At 39.0% G+C, this 17622-nt stretch overlaps 2 protein-coding genes across 3 annotated transcripts; both read left to right on the forward strand.

The window, feature by feature from the left end:
* The first annotated feature begins 219 nt into the window (after nucleotides 1-219).
* fhl5 (four and a half LIM domains 5) lies at nucleotides 220-5455 on the forward strand. The gene is made up of 6 exons (XM_046855162.1): nucleotides 220-601; nucleotides 756-916; nucleotides 1282-1456; nucleotides 2039-2208; nucleotides 3204-3390; nucleotides 4233-5455. Exons 2-6 carry the CDS (start codon nucleotides 758-760, stop codon nucleotides 4382-4384), a joined length of 843 nt encoding a protein of 280 aa, XP_046711118.1. The 5' UTR covers nucleotides 220-601; nucleotides 756-757; the 3' UTR covers nucleotides 4385-5455.
* Nucleotides 5456-6593: 1138 nt separating this feature from the next.
* si:ch211-266g18.9 (transforming growth factor-beta receptor-associated protein 1) lies at nucleotides 6594-17525 on the forward strand. Of its 2 annotated transcripts, XM_046855150.1 has the most exons (12): nucleotides 6707-6904; nucleotides 6994-7391; nucleotides 7615-7809; nucleotides 8318-8472; nucleotides 11243-11325; nucleotides 11420-11764; nucleotides 11842-11899; nucleotides 13419-13562; nucleotides 13793-13933; nucleotides 14637-14796; nucleotides 16421-16842; nucleotides 17084-17525. In XM_046855150.1, exons 1-12 carry the CDS (start codon nucleotides 6837-6839, stop codon nucleotides 17228-17230), a joined length of 2316 nt encoding a protein of 771 aa, XP_046711106.1. In that variant the 5' UTR covers nucleotides 6707-6836; the 3' UTR covers nucleotides 17231-17525. The 2 variants fall into 2 exon arrangements, with proteins under 2 accessions (XP_046711105.1, XP_046711106.1); XM_046855149.1 differs by having other exon boundaries at nucleotides 6594-7391.
* The last annotated feature ends 97 nt before the right edge of the window (nucleotides 17526-17622 follow it).

Here is a 17622-nt window from a genome sequence, read left to right on the forward strand (position 1 = left end):
TCTCCAAGTTTGTGGTAACAGTTTGGAGAAGGACCACATACTTAATACTTTTGTAAGAATTTGAGCGAGTTTGACCAGGGCCATATTTTGATGACTAGGCATCCTGGTCAGAGAATCTCCAAAACTGCAGTTTTTGTCGGATGTTCCCGTTCTGCAGTGGTCGGTATCTTTTAAAAGTGCTCCGAAGAAGGAACAGTGGTGAACCGGCGACAGGGTCATGGGCAGCCGAGGCTCATTGATGCACGTGGGGAGCGAAGGCTGGACTGTGTGGTCCGTCCAACAGATAAGCTCCTGTAGCTCAAATTTCTGTAGAAGGTAATGCTGTTAATGCTCGATGGGTAGATTTGTTTCAAGTGATTTTGCACAGAAAGAGCAGAGTCATGCGTAGAGGTACGAGACACAGAGGGGGTTCTTAGAGAACTCCCATAAAAGGTGTGGACATGTGCAGCATGCTCGCCGTCCCCAGAGATTTCCGCTAATAAAGGGACAGTATTTATAGAAGCTCTTTTCAATGCATCTCATTAATCTCGGACTATCCACCCGAACGCCTGGACACCACACACTCCACACAGAGCAGAAGAAACATAGAACATCACAGAAGGTACTGTATAACGCAGTTAGTGTCCTTTCTGTGTTATTATATGTTGGAGTACACCTAAGTAACTGCCTGGTAAAAAAAAAAAGCATGCAATTATATTGAATATAGAATTACAATTTTGCTGGAACGGTGCATAATGTCCGCTCTTTGTAAACAGCAATGTCTACCGAACGATTCGACTGCCATTACTGTAAAGACTCACTGCTGGGAAAGAAGTACATCCTAAAAGAGGACACCCAATACTGCACCAAGTGTTACGAGAACCTCTTTGCAAACTGTTGCGAGGGTTGTTCCTTACCGATCGGGTGCAACAACAAGGTAAGGAATGGGAATGGTTCTATAAAGTCTAGTCACAAAGGTCAAAGGTTTTGCAGGAAGTTGACCAGAAATTGCGCACAATCATTCACTGCAAATATCACTGTTGGATAAGCAAAAGAATACAAGAGATGCTAATACAAGAATACATGCTAAGCTACTAAATTAGTTGATATTGAATTTGTAAGTTAGCAGTTAACTGCATTGTCTGCTAACTGCGAACCACCGAAGTACATTAGCTGGTTAAAGAAAACACTTAGCAAAAGGTGTCGTTTCTCATTTTACTAGTAAAAATATATACATGTAAAAAAGACAGCACAATTATTTTTTTTAAAGCTAATCAATGATTTTTTGTCGTTACATGTCAGGATCTGTCCTACAAGGATCGCCACTGGCACGAGAACTGCTTCAAGTGCGGAAAATGCAACCGCTCTTTAGCGGAGAAAGCGTTCGCTGTTAAAGACGACCTTCTGCTGTGCACCGAGTGCTACTCGAACGAGTACTCGGCTAAATGCACGAACTGCACAAAAACAATCCTGCCTGGTAGGACAAACACACAAACAAGGTTACATCTCTAAATGTAACAATAAAAGGATACAAAAATACACAGTTTTTTCACAAATCATAGCTTGTAAAGGCTTGCAAGTAGCCGCATTATAAGAGGGCGAAAATGGTGCTTTAAAAAAAAAAGTTTAAATTCAATTCAAAAGCATTCACATACATATTCCAGGATGGCAAATGACCATTAGCATTCCCACAAATCTGGGGTCTCCTGAAGGTAAAAATGGACACGCTTTTTAAAATGCCACACCCGCTTTTGCACGTCTCATTAATCAATGTGGGAAAATAAATCGAACTAAAATAGCGCTCTCTGGCATATTAGGCTAATCCAAAGAACCCAAAACACACAATTAAACAGATGGTGTTGCTGTGAAAGGACAAGTTCGATCACAATTCGCTAATCACTCAAGGCATTGTGGGTAATGAGACAGTAAGCACTTTGCAGAACAACAGGATGAGTATCGAGAATAAACACGAGAGTGCAAGTACTGGTGATTAGAAGAAGCAAGTGTGTCCTGGGACCCGGTAATAATATCGTTCCTGTTTGTCTTCACTGTTTTTCAGGCTCACGGAAAATGGAGTACAAGGGGAACAGCTGGCACGAGACCTGCTTTCTGTGTCAGCGCTGCCAGCAGCCGATAGGAACCAAGTCCTTCATCCCCAAAGATAGCAGCTACTTCTGCGTCCCCTGTTTTGAGAAGCAGTTCGCCTACCAGTGCTGCTCCTGCAAGAAAGTGAGTGATGCTAGCCTCCATTAGAATTTGATATCTCTATTTTAAAATCAAATTGAATCAAGATTCTGTGAGGAGTGCACTTTAGACATTGAGCACCACTTTCACACAAACTTCTAAAAGAAAGATTGCATTTAAAATAAATATCCTTCAGCGATTTACTACCCCACTTATCTACTTAGAGTTATAATTGCATTGCAGATTATTTCTAGTGGTCAAAAATGGGTACTGCACCACACACAGAACCAGTGCACACTAAATTAACATTTCGAGAATTTTCAGACAGCTGATAACAGGGTTGCCAATATAGTATTATTTATGCCAAATTGACCACCAAGATCCTAAAACCAAGAACCTTCCTCTTTTCCTCCTTCCTAGGTGCTCCATCCTTAGCATTCTTCTACAGATGTATATAAATAAATTTAGAATCAAATTGTATACATTGTATACATATACATATTGTAGAATATGTGAGATTGTGACAGGGAAATGGGGATTAATAATGCCAGGGACGATAAACATCCCTTTATTTTTTCTTTTAAAGGCTATAAAATAGAGTTTCCCATTTCCAATCCCCTATTCCATTTTTACTCTAGTTTCAAGCATTTTGTGTGGGTTTTTGAGTTGTACCTGGGATGAAAATTGTGCGAAAATCTGGCAACCTTGGTTGAACACAGACTAACCAAGCTGCAAGGCTGTATTTTCGATGAGTGCATATGTAATGTAAATATCTTCAATCTTTCATTCCTACCAACCAGGAGCTTACTAACTTGATTCCACGTGTTTAAGCATGAGTGCAAGACCTTTGTAGATAAAACTGAAGACCCCTGGTCTGTAGCGAATCATTTCTGTATATCCAAAAAATAGTAGCAAATATCTCGGTATTGCAGACAAAAAGATCAGGATGGCAATTCAGTGATCGTGACCTCTGATAATGAGGGAATGGAAGTAATTTGTTTTAAGCTATATTATCATTATTATTATTTTTGTCTCTGAAGGCCATTACTACTGGAGGGGTGACCTACAACGATAAGCCGTGGCACCGTGAATGTTTCACTTGCATCGGATGTAAGAGACAACTGGCGGGGCAACGCTTTACCTCCCGAGAGAACTACCCCTACTGTCTGGAGTGCTTCAGCAACCTGTATGCTAAGAAATGCGTCGGATGCACCAAACCTATAACTAGTAAGTCTAAAAAATATAATTTACATATACACTATATGGACAAAAGTACTATGACACCTGACTTTTACAGTCATATTTGGTTTTTCACAAAACTGGTACCACAAAATTGGCAAACAATTGTACAGGACGTCTTTGGATAGCATAAAATTTTTCCCTTAGCATGAACTAGGAGACCCAAAACTGTTCCATCGTCACAATGCCCATGATATCTGCTTTACATGGGTTGAAGTAGAAGATCTTGAGTGGCCTGCTATAGAGGTCTGACCTTAACTATATTGAACACCTTTGGGATAAATTGGAACGCTGACTGCACCCCAGGTGTGACCTTGTGTGGAAGGAAATCTAGGAGAACATCTTCCCAAAAGATCATTATAACAGCAAATGCAGACTAAATATGGAATGGGATGTTTAAAAAGCCAATCTTTTGGTCAGGTGCCCACAAACTTTTCTCCATGTAGTGTCTCTTCAAATGAATCTCCAAAGCCCTCCTAATATCACTTTATCATTACATCTAATATCATTACTTCCCTTGTTCTTTCTGGAATGTCATGCATTCCTTTATTTCCCAGAGTTCCTAATTCTTACCTTCTCCACAGTTCCATACTTCTCATATTATTTTGTGTTACCTAGATCCCGTGTCTCCTAGCAACCTAGTTTCCTAGGACCCATATTTCATCATTTCTAGTTTGCCAGATTTTTTTTCTGCTCAATATAAATATAACATGAAAATGTTTTTCCCCCCACATTTATTGGAATGTAACTGAAGCCCATACAATGGGAGACCATGTATCGGCGAATAAAGAAATTTCATTTGGATAAACGATGCGCTTTATGTGTTTCAGGTCTGGCAGGAGCGAAGTATGTCTCATTCGAGGAGCGTCAATGGCACAGCGAGTGTTTTACATGCATGCAGTGCTCTGTGTCGCTTGTAGGCCGCGGTTTCCTAACACACCGCGACGACATCCTGTGCACTGACTGTGGACGCGAGAAGTGATTTTGCGAAAGACTGGGAAAAAAATCAAAAAAATCAAAGCAAAACAGTTTTTTGATCTGTGATTCTCAGTGTTTTGCATGTCTTCAGTGTTTGAATGCTGTTGGGTTTCATTGCTGTTTTTAAGCCCTGTTTGGATTAGTTTTACAAATAGAACCTGTGTATCTCCAGGTGTAAATCTTGCATGTGGTGTGACATTTCCGTTTCTAATTAATGTTAAGGTTCCTTTTTCAGCAACTTTGTCTAATTTGAGTTATTTGAAGAAAGAAATCAAGGTTTCTAATGAATTTTTTGCTACACTCAGTTTGTGGACACCTCACCATTCCACATTTAGTCCCCATTTGATGTTATAACAACCTCCTCTCTACTGGGAGGATGTTCCTCTAGACTTTTGCAGTGTGCTTGGGGTCATTTGTGCTCATTCAGCCACAATGATGTAGAGTGAGTATTCCTAGGATGCAGTCAGTGTTTTAGTAGGGTTGAGATCAGAGCTCTATAGCAGGCCATTCAAGATCTTTCACTCCAAAGCATGTAAAGCATATCTTCATAGCGTTGGCCTCTGTCAGGTTTGGGTCTCCTGGTTTAAGTAGAAGGAAAAATTTTATGCCACCACGTCAAGACATTTTATGTGATTTGGTGCCTTCAATTTTGTGGCAACAGTTCGGGGAGGAACCACATATGGCTGGAAAACTGTCCCAATACAGTACATTTGTCCAATAAGTGAAAAAAAATTTATACTTTAGAAAAAGAATGTATTTTTTGTACATGGAGATGTAAACTAGAGATCATCATAAAGATAATTACTATAATCCCTATGAGATTTGGAGGAGTGACGACCTCAAAAACTGAACTTTGACCCTAAGCCCGTGGAACGTCCTTTGATTCAGCTGGTTTTTAATGTTTTTTTACAGTTTTACGTTTGAATAGAAATTGCTTAGTAGTGATATTTTGATCTGAAATGACAGCAAATAGAAATTGAATGTGCAAAACCATTGACGTTTATGCCATACTCAAATAAACAGTTATTTTTTGTTTGTTTGTTTGAATTGAGTGGTCCCTTGTGAGTATGTAAAATCTGCACAATAAAAAAACCTTACTTGAATCATTATGGTGCGATGAGGATTCATTGAAGAAGTTCCAATGAGCCACAGTCAAGACGGAATTGCATGGTGTTGAAGTATGGAATAATAGCCATGTTGGTTCCTTTAACCCAGAAAAACGTCTCCAACCTTCCCTCCTTCAAAACAACCCCAAACCATTGTGCTTCCACTGTCTACTTCACTAGGGGTAAGGCAGTCTGCAAACATTTTTTCTCATGTTCTTTGTCTTACAGAAGTTCTTGTTAGACCCAAAAATGTCACATTTGGACTAATCCTCCTTACAGTCAAGTCTTCTTCTTCTTCTTCTTTCGGCTGCTCCCATTATGGGTCGCCACAGCGGATCCTCCTTCTCCAAACCCCCCTGTCCTCTACATCTGCATCTTTCAAACCAACTACCTGCATGTCTTCCTTTACAACATCCATAAACCTCTTCTTGGTTTCCTCCTTCCTGGTGGCTCCATCCTCAGTATTCTCCTACAGATATACCCTAAAATACAAAATAAAGGCTTGGTAATCAACTGAGCGCTGCCACTTCCTGTTAACGTTTTTAACGGCAGTCTAGCATTTTGGATTTTTTAAATTTTATGTACAGCTACGAGAATTAAATACCTTTTTATTATTACAGTACCTATTTCCTGGTAACCACATGTGAATTGGGAAATGGAGTTCAGGTTTGAAGGCCACAGTGTCCAATGGGAAATGGAGTTTGAGTCTAGTAGTCACCTAACATTTATATATTAATTTACAAATATAATTAAAACAAATAATGGTTAAACAAATTTTTGTGACCCCCTTTTTAGGCCAAAGAATAAATGTATAATTTTATATTAGTAGTTTTAATTCTACATTCACGCATGCCATTGAAAATGATCCAACATCTTAATCACCTCTCACTGTTGTTCACAATGGGGCAACTATTTCTCTCATCCCAACAAATTTATAATATTTTATGATTTATATGTGACATTGGTTAAACATTACATTATATAGAAGTGCAGTCTGATTTTAAAGCTGTTTCCTGGAGTTAATGTACACACAGTGTTCTGCTCTGAGAGCCTATAAAGTGCTGACACTAGCTTCCTCTCAGGATGAGTCACATGGCAGGGTCAAAATATGCTCACAGAAAAGTCAGACACAACTTTAGAGGTCGGAGAAGTATTTCTCAGCTCATACAAGCTGGGACTTGAAGTTCAAGTGTTCAGAAAACGTTTTTTTAAACTGAGGAAAAAACACACAGATGGACGTCTATAGCTCCTCGCTGGTGTTCGAAAAGGTGGCGGCTGCCAAAGGAAAAGATAAGTTTGTTATTCAGTGCATAGAGTGGTCCTGTGACAACTTGTACATCGGGAGTAAAGATGGAGTCCTGCAGCTTTTCGCACCGAGTTCGAGGAACGGAATGGGAGATCATCCGACGCTGCGAGAGGTAAGAAAGAGACAGATGGGCCGAGGTGGAGAAATCAGCCAGCTGAAAGCAGTCCCAGTCCTAAACCACCTCCTTGTGCTTTGGGACAGCTCCATCACGGCGTTAAACATGTTCTCTCTGGAGCCCATAGCAGCCCTGAAGAAGCTCCAGAACGTTTCTCTGTTTCGCCTTGGTGAACCCGTGGTTCACGCGCAGCAGGTTTCCGTACAGCTCTTCACTGCCTCCACCAAACGGCGAGCATTGAGCATATACAAGGTGTGTGTTGACAGATGGGAGTGTGTAGGGAACGTGGCTCTGGCTCAGGACCCTGTGGCTTTGGCTGTGCGTGGGACTTGCCTGTGCATAGCCACGAGTGACAGATACATCCTCCAGGATTATCAGACTCAGAGCGTTCTCGAACTTTTCACACATAACCTGAGAAGGCAAAATGTTCTCGCGAAGGAGAGCGTGAAAGGAGAGTTTCTTCTCAACTGCCCAGGGAACTTGGGTGAGGCTCTGCACGGTGTTCAAAATTCCAACTGGAATTAACACCATTTCCAAATGTCATCATTGGGGAAAATCATTTGAAAATGATTGCAAAAAGTCTTTTAAGATATTTCGAAAATATAATGAGAAATATTACTACTATTAATACATTAATATTAATAAAAAAAACTCAAACCAATCTTTTATGTATATATGTATGTATGTGTGTGTGTGTGTGTGTGCAGGCATGTTTGTGATGAATAGTGGTATATCCCAGCGTCCTCCTGTGCCGTTTCCTGATGGAGTATTGGATGCAGTAGTTCACTTCCCATATGTGTTGGTGCTGCAAAGTAAATCGATCCAAGCCTACAGCATGTTGGACCAGCAGCTCAAACAAACCGTTCCCCTAAACAGCGCCAAATCGCTCCTCTCCACCACAGGTTACAGTCTCACCTCTGACCTGATCAACCTCTTAGCAATAATATAATGTAATTTTGACCATCTAATCAAAGAAATGTGAACATGTCGGTTATTGTATGCCTGCTAGATGGCCCCAAAACCTGAAATCTGATTGGTTACAGCAGCAGCCTTCAAACAACATGTATTTTACGCTACAAACCTCCACAGTGCTGATCCTCAAGGGCTAATTCTTACCTGATAGTAACTCTAAACTAAATTTACCCTCGTTTACTCCATATAGTATAGATTTTACTGTATAGATAGTTATGTTAGATGGAAGATCTGTCTAGTTCCAAATATAAGATTGTTTCATTTCAATATACTAGTATTTTGTTTTCACAGTCTTTTTTCTAGCAATTTTTTTGTTTTGGTCATTTTTTTTTGTTGAGCTCCTGAAAATTAACTGTTAAGTATGCAGTAGTGAAACGTTTCTAAATTCCTCTGTGATTTGTACAGCATGACTAGTTTTTCACCTCTCACTCTGTATAGACGCCGTGTTTGTAGTCGAGGAGAGGGAGATTCACCGTCTGTCACAGAGTCCACTGGAGGTTCAAATCCGAAAGCTGCTCGAACTTGAGCGAGTGAACGAAGCACACACGCTGCTGGAAGGAGTTCAGTCTATTCTGCCTGAAGACTCTTACAAGGTAAAAAATAACATTTAAAGGGAAAAAAAAAGTGATGACAGAGCCAGGAACAGGCCGGCTTTAATCCTCATCCTTTTAGGATGTATGTAAGTCAGCTGTAATCCACTCATCTTCTAATAATTTCACCTGACATGACCGAAAAAAAAAAAAAAAAATTACAGCAAAAATCTCAAATAAATAAACAAGTCAACACAAACAAACTAATAAATAAATACATAGACATGAAAATAAATAATTAAAGTAAACAAAAATAAATACGTAAATGGGCGGGGAAAATTCTAGCTAACTAGCTAGCTCACTAAATAACTAATTAACTAAATAAATAAATAGATACATTAAGGAAACAAAGAAATGAATAAATAAAGAGCACAAAATGGTCACCACATGTACAGTTTATACACGATTGTTGTCATCAGCATCATCATTAGGATTACAGACCCTGCTGCAGTCATGTAAAATATATGTTATATAAGTGTTTTTTGGCTGGTTCTCATTCTAGGAAACAAACAAACAAATAGAATAGGGGACAGATAGAAAACCGTGAAGAAAAAATAATGAGAGAAAAATAGATATTCTACAAAATGGTCAACTTATGTAACCCCAGTTCCTAGACCTTATGCAACATCATCATTATAACCAACACCACCACCACCACCACCACCATCATCATCATCATCATCAGGATTAACAGACAGGAACAGATTTTGTGTAAAATATATGCTGTATCTGCTTTTTTGAGCTGCCTATAAATAGATTCTTGGAAACAAGAAATGCAGAGATTTAATTCCCCCTGCGGATATGCCTTCAAGTAATAGAACACATTCGGATTGCAGGATTACAGGACTAAGTTCGTCAGCTAGTTCATCACTTTCTTTCTTTTTTTTTTTATATCTTTGTGACAAGGGTGTCACATGGACGAGAAAGCAGGAGCTGCAGCGGTATAAGCAGCAGAAAACCAAAAGAAAATGAAAGAATGAATGGATTGTAATCTTATTATAGGAATATGGTAGTAATAAAAGAGTTGCTTACACATCAAAAATGTGTTCGGTATGAAATACTGCAGAATGTTCAGTTTGTTTTAACACGTACGTTACAGCAGCTATAAATAGTCATCACTTTACCGGCCTCTATTTTCCTCCCTCTCTCACTTCCTTGAGGAAAAAAGTCAGAAGAAAAGTTCAATGTTTGATGCGCTCTGACCTAAAGACATTCCAGTGTCTGAGACTTTTCATTCATCAGCTCACCCATTATTAAAAAATATAAATTTGGTATTGAATTATACCTATATACTAGCAATATTAGCAAGAAAATTGGCACGACTAGCTAGCCTTTCTGTTTCTACCTCAAATGAGCTAGCCACAGCCCAATGCTAATCACGCAAGATTTGCAAACTGATTAAAAAATTCACACACTTATTTAGAAATGTATAGATGTTTTAAACAATAATGCAAAAAACAAACAAAAAGAAAAAAAAAAACAGCTTCAGCCACTGCTTACATAAGGCTAGCTTACATCAGGCTAGGCTAGGGCTACAGTAGCTAGGACACTGTAAGTTCTAGCTAAGCATCTAATGTTTTATTAATATCATTTTTTTATACAGTTTTAAATTCACTAGCCAGCTTAAAGATAGTTGCTGAAAATATTGTGTAATTACTCTTGTCTTTTTGAGTGAGTACAACCTTTAGTGTCTTCCAAAATATCACCTGAAGTAGTAAAGGTTCTATGGTTGAAAGTTTTAATAACAAATCCCACCAATTCACATTCTGATTCTAACTCAGTACCTGCAATGTGGCAGGCACTGATAACGTTTGTGTTGAAGCGCAGGGCTTTATTATGGAATTCAAAAAAGTCAGCCAAAATGAACAAACGTCAACATATAGGGCAATCAGCAGATTGATTAAGGCCAACTAGACTAGTTCAAAATAAAAATACTAGGTACATTTTTAAAATGCTTGTAAAAATCACTTGAGGTCAGAGCTCTAGAGCAGACTACTCAAGATCTTCCACTCCAACCCATGTAAACCATATGTTCATGGAGCTGGATTTTTAAAAGGGCATTGTCATGCTGAAACAGGTTTAAGTCTCCTAGTTCAAGTGAAGAAATTTAATGCTACTGCATCCGAAGACAATTGTGTGCCTCCAACTTTGTAGTAACAGCTCGAGATAAAACACATCTGGCTGGAAAATTCCCAAAGTAAAGTGTTCAAGCTCCAATATTTTGTTGTGTTCAAACGTTATGGTCTGTCTATCCTGGTTTGAACACTAGATGTTGCTATCACATAAAACTGAAGAAAAATGGCCTGCTTTACGATCTTTCTGCTCTTACCACATTAATGATACGGTCTAGAGATCACTACTGATTATGATCAAGCTTTTGGATAGAAAAACGCCAAATAAATGAAAAAAGTAGGGTTAGGGTTACTTTTGAAAAAGGTAAGATATGTGGAATACTACAATTTTGTCTGTAAAATGTCAACAATCCGCCATATTATCTATTCATTTTCTCAGTCATTTTAATTCTTACAGATATTTGGTGGTTCAGAACTCCAGGGAGAAACATCTAAATGCCCCTGTTGTACAATTACACTTATTTTTCTGAATTTCCTCCCTGAACCTGATGAATTTCTCTTTAACCCCGGACCATTACCAATGCTAAATTGGTCTCATGCAGATCACAGACTTATAACCTTATGATTGGTATCTTTGATGTGTTTAATAAAAGGTTTGCAGAATTTTAATGTTTAATTTCTTTCTAATATTTTACTCATAGAATCTCCACAGCAGTATAATTTGTACCTCCGGATGGATTAATTTTTACAGAGAAGCGTTTCTCGAGGCCAAAGAACTTTTCATGTAATGTTGTTTTTTCCCTCTTACCCAATGAATATTTTCTGCATTTGCAATTCAGAATTTCTAAATTTCTCTAAAAACATGTTGTTTTTCTCAGTAAAGGTGATTTGGACCCAAGGGAACTCATTAGCCTTTACCCAGGCATGACTGTCATCAGTGACGGCTTTAAACCTCAGCCTCCAACCGTAAGCAATGCTAAAGACATGGAGAAGCTGAATAATGAAGCCCAGCCAGAGTTTCAGAAGTATCTGATCTTCCTGTGCCTTTATTTAAATGCGATCCGGAGGACCGATCTGGGCCAAAACTTCCTTCAGGACATCGATACTACCCTGCTTAAAGTTTACTTAACGCTCGGATATTTTGATAACCTGAACCAGCTTGTGTCTTGTCATAATGATTGTGTGCTGGAGATGTGCGTGCCAGATCTGAAACATCAGAAAAGGTTCTCAGCTGAAATTATTTAATTGGAAATAGCATCTCAGGACTAGCTTTTAACCATCACTGTATTTTATGTTACAGATTTTTCGCCATCGGACTGCTCTATCAAAGCAAGGGTCAACATTTAGATGCAATTCAGGTCTGTAATTCAGTAAACTGAGATTTCTCAATAATTCCTCTCACCTGTATAGTTATATTTGTATTAGCAAATGTGTATAGTATGTAACTTTGTTGTGCCCTTGCTAATATGAACATGCATTGCTTAGGTGTGGTTTTGACTGTGAAATATCAATATCTATGTTATCTATGGTTGAACATGTAACCAAAACAGTGGGCATGATGGCAAGGCTGGTGGGGAAGGTTGACCAGAGCACTGGGAAAAAGGAGGGGTAGGGAGGATCAGGGAAGAAGCCACCAATCAGGGTGGAGCGCATGCTCTGTTTTGAACAACTTGTATTGTTTGGCGCTTGGTCGTATCTACAGCACTTATCACCAGCATACAGTTCAGCATCAGTTCATTATGAGAGAAATGTGGGCCCTATTTTTGACTCATTAATATCATTCTATTAATAGTTTGGTGTGCACAAAGTAACAGAGTCTTTTCACACAAACTGAGTTGATTAAGCAAAAAATCTTGTGATAAAAATGATAACAGGAACATTATAGCCATAATAAATCATAGTACTTTGGATGTTTAAGTACATTTGAAGGCAAATACTTTTGTTCTTTGACTAAAAGGAAAGTTTAAAGGGACACTTTTTTAGGGACATATTTATTGGAGTAATATTTTACCAAGGTTATCTCTTCTTTACTCAAGTACATGGTTTGTGTACTTTGTCCACCACTGGGTAAAACAGAAGGGGTCATGAGGGAATGGTGGATCATGGCAGGAGGTGCTAATGGGAAGTAAAAATTGTGGACCAGAGGAGTGGGGAAAAGTGGACCAGCATAGTGGAAAAGGGTAGTGTGCAAGAGTGGCATAGGGAGAGATATAGAACATGGTTAAGCAAGGCAACATAGAAGGTGTAAGTATGACAGTAGGAAAATGTGAACCAGGGTATTGAGTTGACACATGCAGTTGGGATGGGGTCTGGGGTAGGAGTGACCGAATTGTGCAATTACTATGGGGCAAAACAGAGCCATGAGAAAGGAAGAACCGAAGCAACTGCAGCAAAAGGAGTCAACCAATATGGTGGCAAGAAGAGGGCTAGGGCTATGTGAAGGGGTGACAATGGCAGTGGGTAGGTTTGGGCAAAAGCAGTGTTAAAAGCTAGACCAAGGCAACAAGGACCAGGGAAGTGGAAAGTAGTGAATCAAGACAGAGCAAATGTGTGAGCTTAGGCACTGGATGCATGCACATTGGGTAATGTAATGTGAAAGAGCCGAAGTACAAGTAAAGTGGTAAAGCATGGCATTTAATTAGAGTGGATAAGGTGTGGGTGGACCAAACAAATGTTAAAAATTAGATCAGGGCAGTAAAGAATGGCATTTGAATACTCTGCATATAAGGATGAAAGACTCTAATGCATGAAATGAATATAAACAATTAAAATCACAAGAAAATATTACTACTAATAAAAAATGTATATATAAATATTAATAATATAGTGCAGAATTTACTGAAACAAATCTAAAAACCAAGCCTGTAATTCTGCCAGACCTGGGTGTGGATGGTGGATGATGACAGTGTGGACTCCTCTGAGCCAAATGTTCTTCTGCACATTGTAAAAACTCTCTCACAGTTGAAAGAGAAATCTATCATCATGAAGTTTATAGAGTGGGCTCTTCAAAAAGACCAAAAGGAAAGTATATTCTAACACAAGCACACACACACACACACACACACACACACACACACACACACACACACACACACACACACACACATATACACTAGTTGGAATGCAGAGTACAGTTAAAATCTGAGGTTCACTTTCATGTATAGCCTTGAAGAAAAAATCAAAGGATTATATTACAATATATAGCACTTATGTCATAGCCTAAAGTATTTATTCCTGTTTTTATTATACAGGTCGGGGTATTAATCTTCACAGAGAGAAATCCAGGCGACCAAGGCACATTTAAACCCCAAGAAGTGCTTTCCATTTTAATGAATTATCCAGTTGCTTTAGTTTCCTATTTGGATTTTTTGATCAACGAGCAGCAAAGTCAGGTTTGTACATTTACTCGTACACAAACGCTGCGAAACAGGAAATAAGATGGTGAATAGAAATGGAATGGCAGCTCAGTTAGCTACTGTGGTTAAATATTGTGTACTGATAAACTTATATATGCTTTATGGGCAAAAGTATTGGGACACCTGACTTTTCCAGCCATATCTGGTGTCTTTTCCAATCTGTAAAAACAAAGATGGAGGCACAACATTGTGCAGGATGTCTTTGGATGTGGAAACATTACATTTTACATTACAATTGAAAACAAACATGTTCTGGCATGACAATGCCCTTGTGCACAAAGCTAGCTTCATGAAGATATACTTTGCGTATTTGGAAACGGATGATCTTGAGAGGCCTGAGAGGAACTGTGACCTCAACCCTACTGAATATGTTTAAGATGAATGCAAACGCTGGCACCTACGTAGTTCCTGACTTTACTAACGCCTTTTTGGCTGAATGACCACAAATCTGCATTAGCACACTGCAAATGCTAGTGGAGGTTAATATAACAGCAAATGGGGACTACATTTTGATGTGTCCCCAAACTTTTGTCCTATAAAAAGACACATTTCCAGATTGGTGTCTAACATGTTTAACCTGAGTTGTTGTTCCAGAGAAAATAAACACTCTACCTGTTTTTCTTTTTTCAAAATTAAAAAATTATTGCATCATATTCTTCAAGACCTGCTCTTTGCCTAGATGGAGAAACACCACACTCTGCTGGCCAACACATACGCTGCTCTGATCCTTCAACCTGACCGAGAGATGCAGAATCATGACACAAACATGGAGGAAATAAGGGAAAAAATGCAGCAGTTCCTGTGGCAATCCTCGTTCTATGACGCTGAATCTGTATACGGTACACAGACACCTTAGACTTATCACTGCTACAGAACTGCTGAAGAAGGTCTGCCCTTCTGCTCATTATTTAGTAAGGTCTCATCGAGCCAGACTACATATTTACATTTTAAATAGGTTTGAATGTAATCACTATGGCATTTTTTACCTGACATTTTAATCAACAAGTCAGTGAATTGTGAATCAATTGAAATAAAGTGTTCAGGATGTTTCTATGCACATGAGCAGGGTTACTTATAGTCAAGTCCATGAAAGCTTCGCCCCATGATCACGTCATTTGTCTAATTTTATAAAAGGTAGAGATCAGGTTGCACCATTATTAAATAAAAGTGGGGAAAGCAGGGAAAAACTCAAACCATGAGTTCGATAATAAGCTAATGGAGGCTGTAATTTCTTGGTTTATTCCTTTTTAGTCTTTAGACTTTTTCTATATACTGGGATCTTACACTATATGGACAAAAGTATTTTTATGGACACTTGAATTTTTCAGTCATATGTGATTTTTCCACCAACATTTACCACAGAATTAGGGGCAAACTTTTGTATATACGCTTGTATATTCCTGCGCATAAAGCCACCTCTATAAAAATACTATTTTGGATATATATTGGAGTGAAAGATCTTTAGTGACCTGAGCTATAGAGCTCTACTCAAACTGACTGAACTACTTTGGGGATGAATGTGAACGCTGACTGCACCCCAGGCTTCCTCATCTCATCTACATCAGTACCTGACTTTACTAACACCCTTGTGGCTGAATGAGCACAAATCTCCACAAAAACTAATCTTCCTAGGAGGTTTTTCTAACAGTAAATGGGCACTAAATGTGTAGGATGTTCAATAAGCACATTATGGTCAGGTGCCAACAAACATTTGCCTATGTAGTGTTTTGGGGTCCACTTTGCCAAATTATGTGGTGATTTACCATAAAATTAGCTGCAAGTTGGAATAAAATGCTTGGTGCATTGGTGTTATAGGAAGTCCAAAAACGAATTTGGAGTTTCCACTCCAAAGTAGACTGTTTTTCTTAAATAAACAGCGTTAAAAAACAAATCAGTCATTAGGTTTTTTCACCGCTAGCAAATCTTCTGAAGAGCTAATCTTCTGGGGGGTTTTTTGGTACTATTACGACGACATGTGATATTACTGTAGATGAACTACCTTGTCTTGCAGACAGTCTATGACATGAATGATAGGTGAAAAAACAACAGCCACAACAAAACATGCCGATCTAATTACCAAAAAAAAAAAAAAAAAATTCCAAGGTTAAATATCCCGAAAGTCACCTTTCGCTAAAAACCTCTGACTGTTAGAAAATGTTGACACTTGAGACTCCTTCCCTCAATTCTCAATTCCTTCCCTCGTGTCAGGCTGCATCTCACGACACCAGTGTGTTTTTTTTGTAATTGTACAATATAAAGCATTACTCCTTACTTATTTAACATCTTCTGATTAGTCAGATTTAAGAATTTAACAGAAAATTGAGATTTGTCTCTGCTTCAGCTCTAAACAATACAGATTTTCAGAACTCAATGATTCTGAACTCAAAAATCATAAAATCCTAAATCACATCTCTCTCCCGCAGCCTTTTACATAATTAATGTCTTGGTGTATTTACACTGCAGCCAAAATACAGTCATCTGTGCTCCATGTTGAGAAAGCGATCGTGCTCGGGAGAATCGGGGAACACAAAAAGGCCCTGCGGCTTCTTGTCGATGAAGAACGAGATGACAAAGCAGCAGAAAATTACTGCTGGAGGACCTCTGCTGGACGAAACCGGGACTTCATGCAGCAGCTCTTCAGCTGGTTGCTTCAGGTTTACCTCGAATCCGGACCTCACTTTTCTATGGCGGTGGATCTCCTGAACCAAAACGCTACCGCTTTTAATCTACTCTGGGTATTGGAAGTGCTTCCTGGCTCCTGGTCCATGCAGCTGATCATGCGTTTCCTGTGCGAGGCAGTGAGAGCGATGACACATGACAGGAGGATGAAAGGCCTGGAGAAGAGTCTAGTCAGGATGGACAACCTCAGACAGAGACATGCCTGGGTAAGGAGGACATTAGTTTTCTGCTCCCTATTTGGTAAGAAATGCAACATTTATTTAGTTCATTGCAAATGATTATATATTAAATAAAAAAACTTTTGAATAATCTGTTTATAGTTTATAACAAGTATCCTCTTTCTGAGGTGCTTTTGTGGACAGCCATCAGCAAATAATTTTGAAAATGCTGAGCAATTTCCATCTGTCCTGCGTTTATCAACAACGTTAACGCTTCTCACACCTACAGATGGAAGCAACACAAGGAATGGTCAGGATGGACAGAACCCGGGTGTGCCATTCTTGCGGGAGGCCGTTCACTGGGCCTGAATTTCAGCGCTGGTCTACTGGGGAACTTGTTCACACACACTGCTACAGTACAAACAACAGCTCGTAAAAATGGGTGTCAGTTTGTATCCTTTGCTGAAACTGTACTGCAAAAGTTTACCACATGCATATAAAATAAACTACTGAGGACAAAGCCTTTAATAAGTAATACATAAACTGGTTATAAAGCTGTACTGGAGGATTTTGTTAAAGCAAGTATATTTTTTGTCTGGTATGGAAGAAATAAGAACCGAAGCATGGCTGCCTCACAGCTCGGGAGTCTGATATTGTTCTCCACATGTCCCTGTGGATTTGCCCTCTGCCTCCGACCAAAAAATGCAAATAAAATCTTCGATGTTCAGTGACATGAATTTCCGTATTTTTCCGTGCCCCTGAGGATGACTTTCAATGCAATGTATTTCAATAGGAAGTATTTTTGGTGCCTCCGCCATTGTCAGTGGT

Source organism: Silurus meridionalis, chromosome 8, assembly GCF_014805685.1.
Source record: "Silurus meridionalis isolate SWU-2019-XX chromosome 8, ASM1480568v1, whole genome shotgun sequence".
Taxonomy (NCBI): Eukaryota; Metazoa; Chordata; class Actinopteri; order Siluriformes; family Siluridae; genus Silurus; species Silurus meridionalis.

Bases quoted from the DNA above. Each gene is read 5' to 3' on its own strand.
- fhl5 (XM_046855162.1), top strand. From the start codon at position 758: ATGTCTACCGAACGATTCGACTGCCATTACTGTAAAGACTCACTGCTG. The intron at 2,209-3,203 runs GTGAGTGATGCT...TTGTCTCTGAAG, and splicing joins AGTGCTGCTCCTGCAAGAAA to GCCATTACTACTGGAGGGGT. The intron at 3,391-4,232 runs GTAAGTCTAAAA...TATGTGTTTCAG, and splicing joins ATGCACCAAACCTATAACTA to GTCTGGCAGGAGCGAAGTAT.
- si:ch211-266g18.9 (XM_046855149.1), top strand. From the start codon at position 6,719: ATGGACGTCTATAGCTCCTCGCTGGTGTTCGAAAAGGTGGCGGCTGCC. The intron at 7,392-7,614 runs GTGAGGCTCTGC...GTGTGTGTGCAG, and splicing joins CAACTGCCCAGGGAACTTGG to GCATGTTTGTGATGAATAGT. The intron at 16,843-17,083 runs GTAAGGAGGACA...TCACACCTACAG, and splicing joins TCAGACAGAGACATGCCTGG to ATGGAAGCAACACAAGGAAT.